General features: G+C 42.4%; 1 protein-coding gene across 1 annotated transcript in view; it reads left to right on the top strand.

Moving 5' to 3' along the window:
• Positions 1 to 784: 784 nt before the first annotated feature.
• CRIM1 (cysteine rich transmembrane BMP regulator 1) overlaps positions 785 to 22,439 on the top strand; it is a 200,905-nt gene continuing 179,250 nt past the window's right edge. The window contains exons 1-2 of the mRNA XM_050893294.1: positions 785 to 1,178; positions 14,922 to 15,095. Of these exons, the coding sequence (XP_050749251.1) occupies positions 827 to 1,178; positions 14,922 to 15,095 (526 nt within the window). The 5' untranslated portion in view covers positions 785 to 826. The remainder of the gene's footprint in view (positions 1,179 to 14,921; positions 15,096 to 22,439) is intronic.

Raw genomic sequence — 22,439 nt, 5'->3', positions numbered from 1 at the left:
GTCGCCCCGCTGTGGCTGCGCCCTTCGCGGGGCCCTCTCCCTCCCCACCCCTGCTGTCCCCCGGAGGCAGAGGTGTCCCCCGGGCCGCCGCTGGCCCGTTCCCGGCGTCTCGCGCCGCCGCCTCGCTCCGCTCCGCGCTCGGAGCCCCGGGCGGGGGAGGGGAGGGGCGGGGGGAGGCGGCGGCGGCCGCTGTGGGGCCCAGGCTGCTCCTCGCCTCCGCTGCGTCTCTCCCCAGCCCCAGGATCTGGGGCTGCGGGGGGGTGGGTGGGTAGGGGGGGGGCGCGAGGGGCGGGAGGAGGAGCGGGCGGGGCCAGCCTGAGCGACATCCAATGAGGAGGCGCGAGGAGGCAGCCGGGGCGGGGCGAAGGCGATCACCGCCCAATGGGGGAAGGGCAGAGGGCGCACTCGGAGCGGGGCGAGTCGCAGGCAGGAGGCGAGTCGGGACTCGGGCAGCGAGCGGGGCAGAGCCACCCCGCCGCCGCCGCCTCACCCCGGGGCTCGTTCGCAGCCCCTCGCGCGCAGGGCGCCGCGCCGCCGGCTTGGACGGTGCCGCGGGACCGGGAGCCGGCGGGCGAGGAGCGAACGGACTGACGGACGCCGCTTCCCGGAGGGGGCAGCGGGCGGAGCCGCCGCCGCCGCCCGGAGGAGAAGTTTGGCTTGAAGCGGCCGCCGCCGCGAGAGGAAACTTTCCTCGGGGGGCCGGAGGCGGGGGCGGCGGGAAGGAGCCGCGGCACGCTCGGGTCCGCCGCCCGGCGAGGGGGCTTCCGAGAGGCTCCCTCCTCCCCCCCCCCCCCCCCCCGGCCCAGGCCGGGCTGCGGCGGCCGGGATGTACCTGGCAGCGGTCTCGGCGGGGAGGAGACGCCCGGGCGGAGACGGCGGCTGGCACCTGGCGGCGGCGGGGTGGCTGTTACTGCTGGCCCTGCTGCTGGGCGAGTCGGGGACGCGGGCTCTCGTCTGCTTACCCTGCGACGAATCCAAATGCGAAGAACCGAAGAGCTGCCCCGGTAGCATCGTGCTGGGGATCTGCGGTTGCTGCTTCATGTGCGCTCGGCAGCGTAACGAGAGCTGCGGGGGAGTCTACGGGCTGCACGGAGCTTGCGACCGGGGGTTGCGCTGTGTCATCCGTCCGCCGCTCAACGGAGACTCCATCACCGAGTACGAAGTGGGCGTCTGCGAAGGTAAGAGGCGGCGGGACATCATCCGTCCATCCCCCGGGATGAGGGTACCCGGCGGGCGGCGGGGAGGGAAGGAGGGCGCACCGGCGCCTTAGGCGCCTTCCCTCCCCGCCGCCCGCCTGTCCCATCTGCGAGCGTGTCTTTTAACCCTCCTTGCCTAAAAAAAAAAAAATAAAATCCTTTATTTAAAAGTTTTACCCTTTATTTTCTTAGCCTGAACTTCCAGGCTCTTCCACTTCTCACTTTCTATAGCGCTTCGCTGGTTTGCTGATCGCTTACACCAACTGCTGATGCCCAACTAAAATCCCTTGGTAAAGGGCTTGGGAAGGGTTTGGCAGATGGAGATCGGCGGAGGTCAGTCGTGCACACATGATGCCTGTTCCGGATTCCCTCGTCTGTAAGGAAACACAAAGGCTGGTCATCTGTTGTAAAGTTTTCCTTCCTGTTCCTGTCACTTAATATCTCCCCGCCTGACCTACTCGGTATACGATGATAAGGGATGTCTTTTCCCCTGCTGGAGCATCAAGGCGGAGGGAGAGATCCCCACGGCAGAACTCCTCTCAAAGTCACTTCTGCTTCCTGCCGGCTGCTTGTGAGGTGATGAATTGGTACGAAATACAAGAGGAGTTCACCCCCCCCCCCTTCAAATTCTGTATCTATCAGAGTCCTTAAGATTTATTTTTTATATATTATAATTTAACAAAAGGCCAAAGGCAAATTTTTAGTCTCTTTTTGTCTTGTACCTCCAGCTCCCTTTTCCCCCAAGTTAAGGGAAAACATGGCGCTGTAAAGAGATTACAAATAACCAGTAGTTTGGAATATGTATAAATGTATGTGAGACTCAGAGCGGGAGCTTCGACAATTCTGGAAAAGGAGAAGGAGGCGGTCTCCTCTCGGCGGGTAGAGGGCAGTAGAAAGTCCAGAGAGCTGGTGAGGCAGCATCTGTCCAAAAAACTTGCGTTTAAAATGATGCACTGTATTGAGAGAGCTAAACCCGGTCATTTTTAGTGGGAAGCTGACCTTTGTCCCGGCGTGCATTATTAGTTTTAAACTCCGTTTGCCTCCCTAACAAATAAAATGCAAACCACAGCAGAGCAGGGCAGTGTGTCCCGCTTGTACCATAACCAATGCCATCAGCCTCTGCAGTTGTTGCTTGGGTAGGACGAGCTCCAGGGTTAAAAGCTCTGTTGTTAAACAATTAAAAATGGCCCTAAACTCCTTTGAATACCTTGAGACTGTGTTGCTGAATATGTACATTGCTGTAGTCTCTCTCTGTTATTTTTAATATGTATTGGAAAAGTTTTCTTAAATAGAAAAGTACAAGCAAAGAGGGAAAAGGTACGTTAAAAACCTACCTGGTTTTGGATGAGTTTCTCTTTTTGCATGTTTTCAAGTAAAAGCTTGGCTTAAACAGCTCCCCCCGCGCCCTTGGTTAAAGGAACTAAAAGCCTGCAGTCATTAAATGCCTTAATGTTCCAACTCCCTTACTGTATCACAGTACGGACATCTCTGGCAGTTTCGGAGTATTTCATTCCTTTGAAGTGATGCAATCTGTACGTTGCTGTAGTTCAACTCATAACACGTCCCATCTACTGTTGAAAATAGAATGAAGCATTTGTTGGCAAGATTGCATTTCAATTAGTGTTGTGGTTAGGAACTAGTTCCAGCTGTCCCTGTAGGAATAGTCAGGGAGATAACTTACCTATTTAATTTTCATTCTCGTAAATGAAAAGCAACTGAGCTGAACTGTCAGCCTAATAAATAGTCCTGGAATACCTATTACTGAATTGTCAGGAAACTGCCTCATTCTAAGCAACGGAAGTAATGTGTTGTTCTTCATGGTGCGTGTTGTGCACAAGGGGTGGCAGCAAGGAAAAAAGGGGACTTAATGTACTACCTCCGATCAGTCAAATGAGGTTGATTAGCTCTATTTTTTGATCGTGGTGACATAAACAGTTGTGCAGTTTACAGGCACACATGCAACAGGCTAGGCTGGTGATGCCTGATGCGTGAGTAGTACTAAGCCATGCCTTTATCCATTAACGGGGTAAAAGCTACGTTTTCTTATCCTGTCTACTGGGAGTGCAAACCCGTTCCTACCCCAGTTCAGGGAGGAGGAAATGGAAGTGACTTACAGAACTATGTGAATAGAAATTGATGTTTTTACTCTCCTTCCTGTCTCTAGTCTTTTCTTTCACTGCAGTTTTTTACACTGAAATGACCCCTACTGGCTACAGTTATAAGCATATTTTTTTATCATTTTTGAAGCTTCAGCAGTGTCTTATTGCAGAGTATCAACACACACTAGGCTACAGAAAACTTTAAGAGCTGGAATTGCGGCAGTTACAAATACTTGTCTGTTAACTTAGTTTTAGTATTTAACGCACTCGGCATAAGTGAACTCTGTAACACCTGATGGAGAAGTCTCTGTGGCATCTGTCACTGGTAGCCTCTCTTTCTGGAACTAGAAATGGAGTAGTCTTTGTTAAACCAGTGTTTATTAATGAAATCTGTTCCTGATTCTGGGTTCTTTTCTTTATCCTTCTGAAACCTGAAGGAAGTCCTCATTTATCTCACCACCTTAACTATTCACATCTTCATGCAGTTCTAAGGCTCCATTTGTGGCATTATCCTGAGGTGGGTAAATGCTCTTCCTGAATGTGGTTGTATTCTTGGTAAAGAATAATTCTGAGGCCAGCTTCCCCCGGCGCAGGTGGGTACCCTTCCTGAAGGGCAATCTTGAGAGACTTTGCACACCTCCAGCCTCTGTTGGCTTTACAGGGGTGCTGCGGGATTGGCTCGATGAGGTGTCGAGAGCCTACAGCCCCTTCCAAACACTCTTAGCATTGAGAAATTTTGAGCTCAAAGCAGGGACCGCCCTTGGTCTCTGCCTTTGAAGGTAGACCTAGAGCCACCCCCAATTAGGCTGGAGTTCTCCAGAAACATGTTAGCCTTGGCTTCTGCAGCAGTCCGGCTGGGCAGGGCTCCTGCTTTCTGGGGGATCGGAAAGCCTTGGAAAAGCTCTGCCAAAGAAGTTTGGTTACTCTGTGAAGGCATTTCTTGTGATGACACTCTTCTTGTCTCGGTTTCAACACTTCCCCAATTTCTGGTGCTATTAGATGAAGAGGCCTTGATTGCTTTGCTAAACTCTTCTAAGGCATAACAGTAGCATATAAAATAACACTGAAAATGAGCGGAAATTATTTTTAACTGTGTAATAGAAACATAAGTTTTTGCAATATGTGAAATGCATAGTTAACAAAACTGCTAGTCTCACTGTGTTCTTAGGTTCCTTTTAGAATATACTTCCATATGAATTAGCCTCTAGGTAGCCATTGAAAGAAGGTGTTTCTGCTCCAGTAGCTTACCAATAATGTAGTACTTTGTTTTGGTTTTTTGTCTTGTTTTTGGTGGGGCTTGGGTTTTGGGGGCAGGGGGAGGATACAGTTACTGCTGTATTCTTTTTGGCTACTGTAGGTAATTTAAGGCTTGCCTTAAATACTTGAGGTTTGTCTGCCTAGTGTGTAGCTTCTGAACTGGGGTTCCCTTGGGACCAGGAGAAAGCTGCTGTAGCAGATTTTAGGCAAGTACTGGGAAGTGTGCAGGTTAATCCTCTAGGACAATGGTAGAAGCTTGCCCTACTGTGGCCAGTCCTAGTCTCTTCTACGGAACTGGATCTTTTTGGGAGCTTGGAGCATTACTGTCTAACTCCTTGTTGGGACAAGCAGGGAGAGCTTGCGTGTTTCCCCACCACCACCTTTAAGCCTACTGTGAACTAATTTTGCTCCCCTAGAAACATGTAATAGAGTATGTAATGCAAGGGCACAGTATAGTGTATGTAACCAAAGCACAGTGAAACTGGAGCTGATGAGAAGAAACGAAACTTTGAAAACCTAGCATTTTTCAAAATTGGGAGGAGGAGAGCTAAGCTTTTTTTTGTTCAGGCATTGGTTTACACGTATGCTAATGGAGTTCTCTTCTGCTTTTCTGAAGTAAGAACAACTTGCTTACAGACTTGCTGGTATTTTTACCATAAGTAGTGCTGCTGCTTGTAACTTCTGTAGCTAGTACCCTTGGGAGAACCTTGTTTTCGGTCCTGTGCTCTGTATCTAATGGCTCAATGGACCCAAAGCCTAGAACACGATGCTTTGTCTCCAGACACTTCTATGCAACATGCTTGGCTTCTTGCCTGTGATGCAGTCCAGATCCCTAAAGATCAGGTAGTATTTTGCTTTGAGTACAAGTTATTGAAGTTCAAGTAATTTAGAAGTCGCATGTGGGTAACCCGGTTGTTTATATCTGTTTGACTGGAACAGTGTTGCCCAGATTTCTTAACTTTTTTTGTTTGGTTGGTTTTTTTCTTACTCTGTTATGTAGTGAATGTCTGGGGAAATGTCAAAAAAATTCTGATGTCCATGTGTGTACAGAGAACTTCCTCCACTAACATCGTGTTAGAACTGATGATAAGAGTTGGGGACTTAATCGGTATTAAGTGGTGCACCAAATGATTGTTGGCCTGGAGACAGTCAAAATACTTGGTTCAAAGACTGTCAGCAATCCAGACTATCAGGGAAAAAAAATGGAAAAATTATTCATGGTGTCAAAAAAAAGAAAATCACAAAAGTTACTGAACTTGTGAAACTGGAATGAGAAGTAATTCTTTGATGACAAATATTCAGCTTCTGATATGCTAGTCTTGACCGTATTTAACAGTCCCCTTCTCCTACCACCCAGAAAACACTTACTAGGCACATGCTGACTTCTTATGCACAGGCTGGATAACTTATAAGCTATTTCTACTCTGTCTTGTGTCAATGCCAAAATCTCAACATCAGTAAGAACATGTAATTTTGTGTGTGGCATGGAATTTGAATTAGATCAGGTGCTTATTTGACTTGGAAATGGTTTTCTCTCTGTTTCTGGGCATCACATTTTGATTTTAGAAATCACTTGATTCCAATATTTTACCAAAAATGAAATGGAAAAGTCCAACAGATAGGAGGAGGGATATTGATGCAGGAATGCTGTTGTGGAACAGCAGTTAGTTTATAACTAGAAATCTCACCGTGGATAGGCTGAATGACTAAATCTCTTAACTTCTGTTAAGAGGAATACTCTTTTATTTATTTTTATTTTTTAAACCGTTTGATCTCGCATGACTGTATGTCAAGCATCCTCTGGTGATGTGAATTTTCCCATAGAAAAATGGTTATTTCATCAGGTTCCCCAAAATCATGCTGCTTATAAAGATTTTTTTTTTTTTTTTAAACTACCTTCAAACTTGTCAGATAGTAATTTTTGCACCCCTAGGCATGTTTGCTGTTTAAGTACCCTCTAGCTGATTCAAGAATACTTGCATAATTTAACTTGTTGCATAGTACTTAGTCAACCAAAATGTCATTTGACTGACAGGCATATTGTGCAATAATTAATCCATTAATATGGTTCAAAAATGCCTTCCTCTTCCCCTCCTTCCTTTGCACCCCCCTCAAGGATTCTTCATCTCAATGAGTGAAGTTTATAGCATCTTGCAGACAGGACCAAATGTTTCTCTATTTTAATGGATTAAATACTTTGTAGAAGTGACCTATTAAATGTCTCTTGTGACTTGTAAACTGCTTTCATTTGAGAATGCATTTAATCCACAGGGAATGTAAACCTGGAAATGGTGAATTCAGGGTTTTGCGTGAGACTTCATGTGACACCAGTTGTGTAGTCTGACAATACTATGTTTTAACTCTGCCTTTTGGTATGTATGCATGCAATTTGGAAAATGACTGATACTGACATAGGAAGCTTATGTATATGGAGAACCTTATCAATATAAACTAAGCCTTTATACAAAGTTATCTTCCCATCTATCTAGATTAAATTCCACAGAAGCTACGGATTAAAAGATGGTCCCTGAGGGAGCTGTAGTCTAAACAGTTTGGCCATGTTTGGGGGAAGTAAGCCCTTAGTAATGTATAGAGATGAATGGAAGCAGTTCACACCTTTACCAGAGGCAATATGCAGTCCCCACCAGCTTTCACTGGCTATACTGGGTACTTAACTTCAGGATCTGCAAATCATGTTAACACCTTGTGGGTCATGAGTGTGCAAGTCTTTCAATAAGAAAACAAATAGGATAGCATAGGGTCATGGACAGGAGGAAAAGCACTGGCTCACAGGTATGCACCCATTCCCACGTTCTTACTCATTTCCAAAACTTTAAGCCTTATAGAGCCAGCTACCTTGATATTGATAGGCTTCAGGTGTTTTTTTAATTAGTGAAAAATCCAGCAAGTCTAATGTTTCTGAATCTGAGAGAGCCCATTCTGTTGGGTCACTTATCCTTGAAACGAATTAAACTTCAGTGTTTTGCTACAGCCTATGTTGTGCTCTGTTCAGGATTTTTTTCAGAAAGGCTGGATGTATGCATGTGGAGGTGTTTCTTCCCCTCACTGATGGGCTCTTGATAACAAGCTGGGGTCATGCTGATAATGATATTACATGTGCTAATGTAAAATATGCTGCTTTGATAATAGAAACACTCAAGTTGATGTCTATCTCTAAGTTAGGTTTTAGAAGAAGAAAAAAGCCTTGACGCTAATTCTAAATCCAGAGTATGTAGAGTTTTTCCTGTAGTCTTCTGTGACTAAGAAATTGGGTGTAATTCCTCTGAAACGTCCTGCAATTCTGGTGTTCAGTGATGCTGCGTTAATGACTGGGGGGAAAAGTGGCAAAAGGTTTAGGATACCAGGTTTCTTCTAACAGCATGGACTGTTCTTGGTATAGGTTGCTTTATTCATAGCCCTGTTCCAGAATTTGTCTTAGGCAAAACTTTTCCTACTCCTGTCAGCTTTGCTTCTGCTGAGCAGCTTCAGCAAGCTGCCGGCCAGCTACTTGTTTGCAGTGAAGCTGACGTGTGCTGCTGTACGTGCAGGCTTCTGAAGTGTGTGGGTGAGGAGTGCAACTTGAAAAAAAAAAAAAAAATATTGAATTTTAGCCCCCTTTGGAAAATGGGTACGAAGGTTTGGCCCTTTTCTGAGCCTTTAGCAACTATGTTTTTAAAGAGTTTTCTAGAGCTAGAGGTAAGATCTGCTAGGACAGCTGAAACGCTGCTGTCCATGCTCATTCTAATCAGAGGAGTACTGGCAGAGGCTCTGTCTGAGCAGTTAAAACCTGGGACATGTGTAGTATTTTCAGTCAACTATTTACAAAGAAGACATGGTTCTGGTCATAAGATTAAAATAACTTATTTACAAGTGTTTTTTCAGGTGCTTAAATGTCTAGGGGTCAGACTTCAAAACTAATTACTTATCATTTCAGACCATCTTTGGGGCAGAAGGCTATTGGAAATATCATTCAGTCTTGTTGGGGGGAACCCTAATAGTGAAAGTCCAAACACAGTGAAAGTCATCCATGTCCGTTCTGTGTCGTCCCCCCCCCCCGCCCCCCAAACAAAAAAAAAAAGGAGGGGGGCGGTACCTGGAGAACTGAAATATTGCAGGCAATGTGGGCAAGGGAAAACTTTAAAATGTGAAATAGTTGTCCATGTCACATGCTTCACTTAACGCTTCCATTTATCTCCTTGCTTTCCTCATGGCTTCTGTGGAGTTTCTGATAATTGAGTGGAAAGCTTGTTTGTTTAAATACTTTCTGCATTCCTTAGTATGAAATAACTGACTTGAGACACGCAGAGCTGCTGCAGTGAGAATCTTCTCACTATATTGGGGATTTGATCACCTGAGATACATACTCTAGTTTGCCTGCCTGCTTTATCTTATTCAAACTTGAGACAAGCCTTACATGTATGGTGTTCCTGAGGTATCTAAATGTTATGGTATGTTTTTGCTTTCTAGCTTTGACTAGAAATATTATTAGGAGGCTGCAAAGCCCTTTGTACTGATGTGCATTCCACATGAAGATTTGATCTTGGAAAGCGGACCCTTCCAAAAGGTGGAAAAACTGCTTTATCATAAAACTCTCAGCTGTGTGTCTTGCCATAAAAGTTTCTGCCGGCTCTGGTCCCCAATTCCTCACTTCACTGAAGGAATAAGTTGCGAGAGGGGAGAGGACTGCAGCCAGTACATGAGCTCAAACTCAATTCAAGGCTAGCCTTCCCTTCTGCTGCTTTTCAAGGTCTGGGGCTGGGTTTCAAGCATTCTTTAGTGGTGATTAGTCATTTCTATTGTTCAGCTCCTCCAAAACATGAATTTCCTTTCCATCATTCTTTTTTCCTGTTCAAAGAGAAGCCAAAGCTTACTGGCAAGAAGTATTTCCTTTTTTTATTTTAGAAAGTCTGTAGAATCCTTTCAGAGTCTCATACCATCTTAATGAATACCACTGATTTGAAAATGCTGTTGTGTATACCAGTGTGCTGGAGTGGCAGGGCTCAGACCTTGGGTATGGTTTGACGGAGAAGCTTCTGAAAGGTTCTTCCCCTTCCCAGAGGGCAGTACCAGTCTCAGTAAGGATCACTTCTGTGTCACTGTGAAACCCGTTATCTCTCCTCCTTCAAATGCAGGATTTAAAAGGATGCAAGAGTCTGTAAGATGTGACTTTGACTGTTTCACTTTCAGATTGGCAGTGTATTTCATGGTCTCTTTGCTCTTTCAGCATCCTGAGAGCCTGCCTGTCACGCTTTAAAAAGGCAGAAATAGCTGAGTAACATGCTGCAGTTAAATGTAAATTATGGGAGTTCACTCAATTCACTCCAGTTATGTTTACCCCTCCCCCCCCACCCCTGAACTGTAATTTAAGACTATTGTGGATGCAATGCTTGTATATTAGTTTTCAACACTGATACTTTATTGACCATTCCAGTGTGTTGCTTGCTGGTTTGAGGCGATACATTATCTTTATAAAGAGTAAAGGAGAACAGTATATGGTTTTCCAGATAATAGCTGGTATTCATTAAATGTCAAGAAAGGAAGAGAGGGGTTGGGGCACAAAAGAGAAGATTCTGTGGCAGGCAGAAGGAACTGAGAACTTGAAGGAAGGGAAAGCAAAAATTTAAGCAATGGAGAAGGAGTCTCTGAAAAGGTCTTTCCTTGCACTTTTAACTTGTACCTGTTTTGAGATGATCCTTTGCATATGGGGACAATAAACGCAACTATAGTGAGCTACTGTGTACTTTAAAAATAAGGCTCCAAGTTAGTTTCTCATAGTTGCATGCTTTTCTGGAAACACAAGCAGCTCTTCAGGTGAAGAAGACATGAATGCTTCAATTGTGAGCATCATGCCTCGCATGCTACTTGTGGTGCTGTGTTGTGAACGCTGGTATGTAGGATTTAGCACGGAAGAAGTGATGGAATGCTGCTTACTAGAGACATATTTCTCAGACTGTTTCCCAGACTGGACCTGTTGTTCAAGGACCTCTTGTTCAACTTGTTAATGCCTTAATCCTCTTCCCTACTTTAGATGCATGCTATGACAGGACTTGGGAGTTCAGCAACCCAGAGAAGCACTTGAATTGTTAGCAAGCTAAAATGTTTGCTTTGCAGAAAGCAAGTGATTATATGAATGATGGAAGAAAATGAAAAAAGTTTGGAATTAACGTGATGCCTCACCTCCCATGGCTTCCTTATGGTATGAAAGCACGCTTAGAAGAATTAAAAAAGTACTATGTCCAAGACTTAACTTCGGTCTGAGTAAATCCAGAACTACTTTATTGTCTGAAAAGGGAGCATGCCTGAATGAGTTGGAAAGAGTGGGGAACTGCATGTAGATGGAAACTATTTGCAAGAGTGACTTTCAAGCTATAGTTACCGGCCTGCTGGGAGCGTTTGAACCGCTTCTAGATGTGTGTGCAAAAGGTAGTTGAGTGTCTGTATAACAACAGTCCAATGTCAACTCAGGACTGCTAAAAAGAGTGGTCCTTCCCTTTTTTGTCCCTACTTGATCATACCAGCACAATGAGATGGTGGAAATTGCAGCTAAACTAAGATCAGTTTGGATGAAAACTTAACAGTTTACTTGGGCTGCTCTTCAGCTGGATTGTTTCTGAAAACTTAATAATGTTAAACACCTACTTGATTTTTGTATTTTTAAGTGTCCTAGAAGTCAGCTAGTGAATAGGATGCACATACCGAGGTTTGAGAGGCTCTTTGATTCTTACATTTGAGTTTTGTCAACCCTGCTTGCATAGAAGTAAAGCATTCACAAATGATTAAATCTCTATTTCTTCCTTCATATCATCCAGATTTGAGGTACGTGTGAAAGAGCACTCTCCTGAAAAGGAAGCCATAGAGGAGGTCAAACAGAGCATGCAGGAAAATTTGTGCTACAGTCTGAAATTGTTCATGAACTGTCCCAGGTCTCCAAATCACTGGTGTGTAGAAGTTTGTTTTTTGGAATAGTCCACAGGACGTGATGATTTGGGGAATAATAGAGGCTAGGTTATATGCTTCACAGAGCCTAGACTTTGTTCAAGACGTTTCCATTATCAGTTGAAATATTGCTGACCTCTAAAGGAACAAGCATGCTGTACTAGACCACCATTTATCTGGATCAAGCAGAGCAGTAGATGCCTTTGCATCAAGTAACTAAAGCTTTGAATCGAAGTGAGACACTGGATTCATCCCTTTAGCTTATGCGAGTGCTTTCATGTGGTTGTACCTTTCATTCCAAGGTATTTTGTTCTGCCTATACTGATGTGACTTCTGAGTGGTAAACAAGTGTTCATTTAATAGGACCTTTTAACTTCTGTTCATAAAAGGACAAAATCAACTAGGAAAAGGAGTCTTAAGTCTGCATGAAAGATCATGCTAGACTTTGCATGGATTTACTAGACTAGAATAAGCTCTTTTCTTGTTACATGTTTGCTCCTTCAGTGGTGGAAATCTTGTTTCTAAATGAAATTGTGTGAAAAGCAGCCTGGTAAAAGATGTCCAGGCTAGAACTGGATTTGCATTCTTCCTGTCTGAATGTGACTTGTATTCACTCCAAGTAATGAAAAATACTTTGTTTCAAGATCCAGCATGTTAGATGTATAGTCTGCAAGTATTACGGAGGGATTTCTGTTCTCTTCCATCCTCTTAATGGCTACTGAGCTCATTTCTGTGGCGTGTGGCACTGAAGACTTCAGGTGCATCTAGTATTGGGCCATGTGCTTCCTGTGTACCTCCTTTTCTGTTCCCATCTGAAAAGCCATGAGAGGTGGCAGGTGAGATATCAAACACTAATCTGTACTGGAAATCAGATAATATTGTGGGTAGTGCCACAGTGTGTGGTGCATCTGCATATCGAGGCATTCTGCCACGAATAAGGGATGGCTCTGCTTTCCATGCCAGGTGTGTCCCACCTTAGGTGGGGCGAGCAGCTCTTGTGTAAAGGGGATCCTGCTGGTCTCTGTCAGCCTTGAAAAGATCTAGTGCTGACATACCACAGGGCAAAAACTCACAAGTGCTCTGAACTGGTGTGCTGGAAAAGCCAAAGTGTGCTGTCATCGCTGTCTGCGTGCCCCACATGTCTGCACTGCGCTGGTCTCAGGAGGCGGGTGGGTAGGGCAGCTCTAGGGAGCCGGGGGCAAGGGCACACTGCCTCGTGGGCCCCGCGGCTGCTGGGGCAGGCGAAGCTCCTGGCCTGTACGCGGTGGTAGGGGAGGAGAGCCTGTGTGTCAGAAACAAGGAGCAGTTCAAACTGTTTTCTTAAGACCAGTAAACAGACCGAACTGGATGAAGCTGTGGTCCCTGTGGTTACAGAATTTGAAACGCGAAGTCTTGGAGCATAGCTATAGCCTCTTTTGTTCTTATCATTACGTGGATTACTGTTGCGATTTGTAAAATACAAATTGTCCAGGCTGTATTCCGGCTTCTCAAAAACAGGATGTATTATTGTTCTCCAAATTCTCATGGTTTGGGTTTCTTTTTTTTTTTTCCTCCCCCCCCCGCCCCCCCCCCGCATGCATGGCCTCCTCATGATGAAAGTGTCCCAAGCATTACTTGAAGCGGCATCTTCTCTTGAAAGAATTTTAATAGTTTCTCTTCAGGAACTTCTACACTTCCTTTGACTTTTATTGATACAGTTGCTGTATGGGATGATAGGTTAACTTCAACTAAAAAAAAAAAAAAAAAGACAAATTATTTCCTGAAGTTAATGACTACTCTTCCTTTGCTATTTTTATGGAGTAGAAGAGCCATGAGGTTCCCTTCTTCACATCTAAAATTGACTTAGTTGTTTATTCAGTGCTTTTTGCCAGCAGGGTACTTTGCCAACTTATAACAGAAAGCAAGCAGTTGGTTGTACAGGGAGAAACATACCTGTGAGAATCTGCTGGAACGCTTTCTGTAGATCATGTACAGTACTTAACTGGTAAACAGCTCTTTCCAGGTGTTGGTTGTGTTTTCCCCAAAACAGGAAAAACTGCAGGTTAGCAGATATTCCGCATGTTTCTGTGAGCGGACAGTACTTGCATGTCAACCTCAGTATGTATATATACTGTTATTTACTATCAGTTTTTATACTTCTACTGAGTGTCAGACTACTGAATGACAAGCAGGTTGTATTTGGCTGCGGCCTCCCATACTGGAAGACAGCTTCTGATAACCCCAACAACAACAAAAAAACCCACCCTTCATAGCTGGAAGATGTCTTAACTTTTTTGAAGTGTTTCTTGGCAGTATCTGTATTGGAAACTTGCTTGTTGATAGTATATAAAATTGGGGTGAACTACTGGAAGGCACAATGTGAAAGCTGCTGTGGAATATAAGGATGTAAAGATTGAAAATAGATATTTGTTCCTTTTGTCATTACTAGAAGTCAGTAGACTATCTGTGTGACTATTTTGTAGTACTCATTTTGGTAGACAGACAAGGTTGGAAAACGATCTGGCGCTCTATAGCGAAGAATACCTAATACCTAGTTTATTTTCTTCAATCTTGCATAAAAAACATGTATCTTGCTTAAACTTCTGCGTTGCTGGGATGTTGCTGTATGTGCACTTGACCTAAGGAAACTGAGATTTTGTAGGACTGGTAATCTTGGTGGAACTCTGGATCAACTGGATTTATTGCTTCCTGGAGGAAAAAAAAAATTGTTGTATGTAGCCTCCTTCTGAAAGGAAAATGGGCAGTTGTATAGTGGGAACGTCAGTTACATGCATTTGATGGGACTGATTCAAAAGGAGCAGAATTATTTGAGCAGAGACTTGTTCCGGCCCAACTATCCCACTGCCCGTGGACAGCAAGGAGTGTGATGTGCTTGTGCTAGAGTAAGGATGGTAATCCAGGAGTGCTGGAAAACTCACTTTTGGTCATATTACAGAATCAGAGGCTTGGCGTCTTGCGGTGTTTTTGTAATAAAAAGTTATCTCTGTGGAGTGAATTCTGTGTGATGTATTTTTTAATCGGGTTTAAAAATGCTCTCTTTCTGACTCAATTTTGACTTCTATAACATCTGCAGATTCCATCCAACATTCTCACTTCCATGTTAAATATAGCTTCAAGTATCTACAAAAGTTATTTCAGTTAAAATAGCACTCATTTGTACTACAGCTATGCATTTCCCCAAGACATCATAGTTTTTCATACAGATGGAAGTAAACAATGCCGGTAGCTGTAGCAAAATGGGCAATAGAACAGCTGTGAAACATGGTATTTGGCAAATCCCACAGTTTAGATTAATCCATTATTTTTTTTAATCTGTTATCTTCTGTTTAGCATTATGTTGAACTTGAAGTAAATTGCACCCAACTCCAAAGCAGCTGAATTTATATACTGCAGCCAAAATCCAATAGTGAGCGAGTTTGTTTGTTTATTTTAGATGAAAACTGGGATGATGATCAGCTTCTTGGATTTGAACCATGCAATGAAAACCTTATAACAGGTTGTAACATAATCAACGGGAAATGCGAATGTGACACCATTCGGACCTGTAATAATCCATTTGAATTTCCAAGCCGGGATACTTGCCTGTCGGCCTTAAAAAGGATTGAAGGTAAGCACTTGTTTTCAGTAATTCAGAGTTAGTAATTTTTCTGTGCATTTGATGAAAAGCTAGGGTCTAATTTAATAAGTTTTAGGATGACTTGGGTAGCTTCAGATACCTGTGGTCATCTTCTTTTCAGAAGACGGTTGTATGTTTTAAACGAAGATAGGACTTCAGTAAGCTTGGCCTTCCAAATGCATAGGTTTAAGAACGGAAGAAACTAGTACTTTGTCTGTTATGATGTTTGCAGATTTTAAGACTGAAACCATTCTGTTTATAGTTCGTGGTGGCTACCTTCATGTATCTTTAGCTGTAAAGCAGCGTGGAAAACTCTCTTTAGATGTGTTGATGTGACTGAACCATGAATAAACACAGTGGATTTTAATAGCAAAGGTGTAGAAAAAGGAGTAGTTGTTGATTATACTTGTATCTTTTCTTATATGAATGCATGAATTGCTATTTTATCTAGGTTTACATAATGTAGCATTACTTTAATGCTCGTATTTTTTAGTTTCTGTGTTCCTTTGATTAGACTTGCATTAGGCCACATATGTTTATGCTTCTGCACACATACATGATGTTTTCTTTATTTGGGGTTTTTGTTGCTTATGGCTGAACTGGAAATGAGTTGGCTCAAATATATCCAGTTGGAATTAAATTCCCATGGTGTATTTCTAGGATTGTTTTGAACAGCTATCAAAGGTTTGATCTTGGGCCCTTTCTATGATGCTGTAATTACTGTTTATTTTCCAAAGTGTCCAGGAACATGCAGAAGTTGATTAGTGGTGTGAACCTGCTTAATGAGTCTACTTTAAACCAATGTTTAAAGTCATATTGCAAAAGTAAATGTATTTATAAGGCTACTAACCATATTTAAAGTTACTATCTTTGAGTTAAGCAAGTGTTATCTGATGTAATCTGTTGTATTCCTTTTGTGATAAGAAAATTGTTTTTGAGCTACAGACTTGAAACAAGGAGATCTTGTGAGAAAAATGTAGCTGGTGGAAACGTTCATTGTCAGTCATGATGTTGGTCATGAAAGGCATACAAGTGCTTTGTGTGGGTTTTTTGTGGTTTTGTAGTTCTAGGAAGAGGAGAGGCACAACCTTTGGCCTCTTGTTTGTTGCTGTGGTAGTAGGCAGTAGCATATATGGGTTCTTAAGTAGCCTTACTCACCACTTCTTTTTTTACTTGTGAATGTGTGACTAAGTCTGTAGTAGTTCAGCAGGGCTCTGTTGGCATGACAATTCATGATGTGTTTAACTTGCTAAGAAAATCTGCTGTGGGACGCCTTTTTTTTCCCTCCCCCCCCACCCACCCCCAGACTCGGAAGAAATGGACTTAGTTTGTGGAATGGCATACCTAAAGCAGGTTGATTCTTTGAGTAGCTTGCCTTCAGCGACCTATTGTTTTGGCTAAGTTCCCATTTTAAAAAGAATAGCATTATAAGTTTAGCCATGAGGTAACAGTATTCTACGTGTAAACTGTCTGGTATAACAACAATGGTGCAGTTGTTTTTTGGAGGTGTAATTTTCTTTTTTGTTTATTTGTTTTCTTGGTTTTCTTTCTTTTTCTGGGAAGTGGGGAGGGTTTTCTTCCAAAGCCTCAGACTATAGGGCACCAGTAGAAGAATTTAGGACCTGTTGATTTTTAATCCTTCACAGATAGGAAGGATAGTTGATGCAAGTGGTGAAACAACAACGGTACCCTTAAATACCAGAAATCTGGCAGTTATAACTTGAGTGTTCTAACAGTCCAGCTTTTACTCATAAGAATGTGAATTTGCACTTGCATCTTCAGACTATCAAACCCTACCACTGAGGAATGTTTGAAGTTGAATCCATCTGTATTTCCTAATAGAAGGGCAGAAGTCATAGCATAAATTCTATTTGTCTGCATTTGACAGCTGTAGTCAGTCAAATCTGCCTACTGTGTTTTGCACTGTAAATGCTTATTCCCTCTTTCTCTAACTAGGATTGGGAGTTGAATGCTAACTGCTTATGGAGGTTGTTTCTTTAAATGCATTACTACTTGTTTTGGTAATATATGCTTCATCCTGTACCTAAGCTAATGGAAAAGAGTAACTTTTTTTCCCCTTGTGCTTGCCACATCCCTGTTTGGGAAGCAAGCCAAGTCTTGTAGGTAGAATGGGGTAGCCACTTTGTATCTGAGCCAGTATTTGCTGTTTTAGTATTTCAGGCTTTCAAAGTTTATAGTCTAAAAGTTGAATTCATCTATTTGGAGAGTCCACCTGAAACACGGCTTAGGTAGTAAGCAAACCAGAGGGCTCTTTGAGCATATTAAAATAGGGAAATCTTTCAGTTTTTTCAAGGCAAGCTAAGTCTTAAACTGTAGTGTTGTGCAAAAACAGGTGATTCATAAGATCTGTTAAATATGTCTTAAGATTTTCCTGAAATCCAAAGTACTGATGTATACTTCACTCTTCTGGCTTATCTGTTAAAGATGATAGCAGGAAGATTTGAAACTAGTAATTTAAATCTTGAAATAGTCTAATAGAATCTGCTGCCACAGAAAGTGGCACCAAGAGAGGGTAGTCTAACTTCCCTCTCCTTGCCACACTTGATATGGATAATTAAATACACAGTGTGATTAAAAAGATGTAAGTTGAGCACCTGAATGATGGATACATCATAATCAGAGTTTCTGAAGAAAACTTAAAGGAAAGTGCCATCTAAGCAGCTACTTCCATGTGTTTTCTACTTTGAGGATACTTACTAAGCAATTGAGAATGTTTTGTGTTGTTCAGTGACATGTGTCACTCTGCAAGATTTTTAATATTCATTATAATTTTGTGTATCATTCACATGTTGATGAACTTCCATAACACAACTGAGGCAAGGGAAGATACTTAACCCCATCCTGCTGAGGGGAAAATGGGTCAGGTAGCTTTACTTCTAATTATGGATGTAATCGGGAAGGAGGAAGGTCCTATCAAGTGAACTTTTTTGGTAGTACTGTTCTTAAAAGCACAGCTGAAATAGATTTATAACGTTACAGAATATTTGACAAATTGGAACCTAGAAAATTAGTATACAGTAGCATCTAGAGAAATTCTGGCTCAAACAATTTCATTAAAGTTGCATAGCTATGACAAGTTATCTTGGGCTGTGTAAATTCATTTAACTGAGGACCTGTCTTTCAGTTTCCTGAGCAGTTGAGACAAGGCTATTATAGAGGCCAGTGGTGCTAGATCAGTGTGGCTTGTTCTGATTAAAATTAGTTCTGTGGCTTTTTCCTTCTTTCTCTCTCTTTTTTCTTTTTTTTTCTTTTGTCTTGTTGGATTTTTTTTTTTTGTTGTTTCCTTGAAAGGAGAAGGAAGGGTGCAAGTATGGTTGGGGCAGCCTAATAAGTATACATCCGTCCATGCACAGGAGATCCTGGTGCTAATGCATAGTGTTAGCTGTAGTTGCCAGCTCTATCAACCTGTATGACTCACTGAAAGCTACCTTTGCCTGCAGATGTGGAATCTGTTCCCTAAGCATGACCTGACAAATAACAAGCGCTGAGCTGAAATCTGGAGTCCCATTTCCAGATATGAATTCATATGTGCTAAGGGGTCAGGGCTTTTGCATGTACTTTGGTTTCTTGTGTCTCTTTTGTGCTTGCACCTTCCCTTTCAAGTGCCTTTCTAGTCATCCTCCTTTTTTATCTAGTTTGTCTTATACTTAAGCTTTTCAGGCTGTGTGTGGTCTTCCCTTCTGGGCTTGATGTCAGTTCTAGCTTGCTTACTCAGCTAACCCAAAGTTTTCTCTTGTTAGCTTCATATAGGATCTTTCTTTCCCTATCGGCTCATGTCTGCCTTCCTGGGCTCCTCATATTTTGTTCTACCTTTACCTTTCCCTGCCTCCTTTTCTTGCTTTCTCTGCCTACCTATTTCATCCTGTTTGCACCGCAGTTCACTTAAGCCACATGAGGCAAATAAGACAACTTTATCTGTCCTTTGTTCCCAAAATCAGGCTGTGTGGGCTCTAACGTCACATTGCTTAGATGTCATTGATAGGGCCCAAAAGCCATGTTCTTTATTTTGTCTTGCTCTGCCCTGAACTGGGGAAGCCTGTAATGAGGTGAGTCTGTTTTATCTCTACTCAAATGTATGTAACTCCTGTAGGGGTGCTGATGTCTATTTGCAAGAAAGTACTGAGAGGCTAATGTGGGGTCTCAATAATACAGGTACTGAAGGCAGTTGTTGTTCCAACCCCTTGCCCTTGTTTTCCTGGGAAATAGTAGGATTAGATACATTTGAAACGGTTGGTTTTGTCATAGAACTTCGTAGCTAACTTCTAACTAGTCTTCATGTAGACACACTGCAAGTGTTCAAAGACTTGTTACTTGAATAGGGTATCATACAGCATTGTCCTGGTTTCAGCTGAGATATAGTTAATTTCTTCCTAGTAGCTGGTACAGTGCTGTATTTTGGATTTACTATGAGAATAAAGCACATCATGCCTTAGAGGTCTCCCAACTCTCTTACCAGACTTGAAGTGTCTGCTTCTCTACATGGACTGTCAATGACTTTTTATATAGAAGGTTTGTATAGAGGTCATGAACCATCCTACTATGAGGAAGTGCACACATTTGGGGCTAGAAAGAAACTGTCTGGAAAAGCTATCACATACCTAAATAATAATAGATTTGTACGTTGGGTTTTTTGTTGTTGTTCAAAATGCTTTTGGTTATTGTCTTGATGAGTGCCTGCTCTGATATGGTTCAGGAAATCCTGTGTTCTTGAGCTTGGAAAGCTGGTTTCTATTCAAAAGACTGCTAATGATGACAGCTTGGTTGAACTTGGACTGCTGGAGTGGACTATGGAAAATATGGCCAGAGGGTGAAGCGACGAGATGCCATCTGTCTGCTGAGCCACAGAAACAGGCAGAAGTCTAATAAGCTGCATCTATGCATTCTTGCAGTCGTGATCTGCTAAGAATTAGCTGCAGATGGTACGGAAGAGTCAATTCTTCAGACTTTGTGTGAGAGACACTGAGGATTGGGGGTGAGGGAAGTGAAAGAGGAAGTAATTTTTTTATCAAGATACATTTGTAGGGCATTGGTAGGTAGTAGCATTGAAAACGTGTTGTATAGTGCCAGTCCAATTATCTCAAATCTTGCCTGGCACGTATGAAGAGTCACTAGGAAGTCAGTATCTGAAGTGACCCAGACTCAGTAGTTTCAAAGACTATATTCCAATTCTGGGATCATCGTCTTTCTCTCCCTCTATGCTAGACTCTGGCAGCAGTTCAGATAGCCCAGCAGAGCTTTAAAGAACAGGAACCTAAGGATGTTCTGGAGGCTGCTCCTCCTCCTCTATCAGAGCAGGTCAGGATCTGTGCTCTTGTGAGCTGCTCGTGGGAAGGCAGCGTGCCTTGCTGCCTTCCCCCTTCAGAGGCAGTGGCAGGTGTTTGGAGTGATAACTCACTCCGTAAAAAATGTTCCCTGCTAGAACAGCTCTCTCCCCTTCCCTCTGGGAAGTGAGGGGAAAGTCATGGATCAGAGGCATTCAGTCTTTCACTAGGTGGGCTGTACATCAGGTTGGGATCTGTTCAACTAGATTTACTAAAAACTTCAGTCTGCAGATTCTTTCAAAGATGAGAAACTTTCCAGTACTGGCTTGCTTCTTTAAAGTAGCAGTGTTTGTTTTCATAATAGGAAGTACTGGTGTGAGACACAAAGGTGTTCTCAAGTACTACAGAGAGCAGAAGTGCCACCAGCCATAGCAAAGGTGGTGGCTTTGTGTCTCTCAAGTTCTATCAATGTACACTTGAGCTCTAAGAGGAGAAACCAATCAATTTTCTTTATCAGTTCATGCTGTACCAAAACCATAAGCATTTTCCATGTCAAAGTTAAGCTCAACCTTTATTCAGAATGTATGTGAAGGATAAAATTTGTACCTTTTTGGGTGAAAGATGCAATTAATGCTTAGTTAAACAAATATCCTTCACTTGCCTATCTGTCTGCATGTAAAACTTGCTGCTGATACTAAGTTATTGAAACGGTTATTTTAAGAGTTGCTTCTTGGTTACCTGGCTTGCACCTTTCCAAGCTATTCTCTGCTGTCCTTCATAGGTGAAAGGAAAAGGCCTTTTAAGCTGCTGGTATCTATTAAGCTGGCTTATTGCAACATACTCCTTGCATTCCATTATTTTTTACATGTAACTGAATAACTTTATGCTGGCAAATGTTGCAATACCTGTTAGACCAGTCCTGGAATAACAAATATGAGAAGGTAATTTTATTCTGAATGCTTGTTTTGTTGTTGTTAAGTCTGATTTTGTGTTAAACTTCACTTGTGTGGTCTTAGTGGCTGCAGCTATGTTGAAAAACTAGAACAATATAAATCCAGCTTTATGCTAAATTATCAAGCAAGGAGAGGAGTGAAATACTTTCAGATGTGCTTAATCTGATACACTTTCCACTCCTTGCATAACAATTAATGTATGTTTTTGCTCAAATAACTGAACTTTAAAGGTTGGCATGTATTTGCAGTAAGGAATGTGATTGTGGCAAAGGTCCAGATTTTACCCTTGAACATGCTTGTGAGAGCCAAGTAAATGTATTTGAAGGCAAGTAAATGCATTTGAAGGCAAAATTTCACATGAAACACAGGAAAATAGCAGTTTAGCTTTCGGGCTTTGTTTCTGAATGCATAGATACAGAAGGAAAAACCATTTGATGTGGAAATAGTACAGATTAGGAATACTGATATAAACTTGAATATACAAAGAAATCTTCCAAAAACCAAAAGGGAAAGGAATGTGCTTATTAATTGATGAGAGGGTTTTGTGACAGTGGCACATCTGGCAGTGCAGTTGCCTTCACAGCATAACAGAGCAGTGTTAAATTTGCAGGACTTGTCACTTTTTTTTGACTCTAGCTCCTCAGAGAACTGTTCCCTGATCAAGGAAGTATGATCTTTTTCTAATGTATTGGCTCTTTTAGCATGTCCTATTTTTAAGATGAGTTGTGACACAGAGAACATCTGTGCCATGAAATTTCAAGCTGACAGTGAGAAAACCTTGCAGAAGTTTCAGAAAGATATCAAAAGGGAAAACTGACTTTCATATTTCTGTATTGATGTGGCTGGATACCTAATTTTAGGCTTAATTAGATTATGAATAATGCTGTTTGTATTAATAGGGGAAAAACTGCATGGCAGAAAGTGTTAGGAGGGAATATTGAAGAAGGAACCCAAAACTGAGCAGCTGGTTAAAAAAACCTAGAAGTGTTAGCATCACAAAACTACTTGCAATTGTAACTAATACTGTATTTTTACACTTCTGTTTTTTCCTTGCCATTTTATGTAAATATGTGGTGTTTTTACTGTGTAGTAACTGAGCT

Source organism: Gymnogyps californianus, chromosome 3 (genome assembly GCF_018139145.2).
Source record: "Gymnogyps californianus isolate 813 chromosome 3, ASM1813914v2, whole genome shotgun sequence".
NCBI lineage: Eukaryota > Metazoa > Chordata > Aves > Accipitriformes > Cathartidae > Gymnogyps > Gymnogyps californianus.
This window is presented reverse-complemented; position numbering and strand designations above follow the sequence as displayed.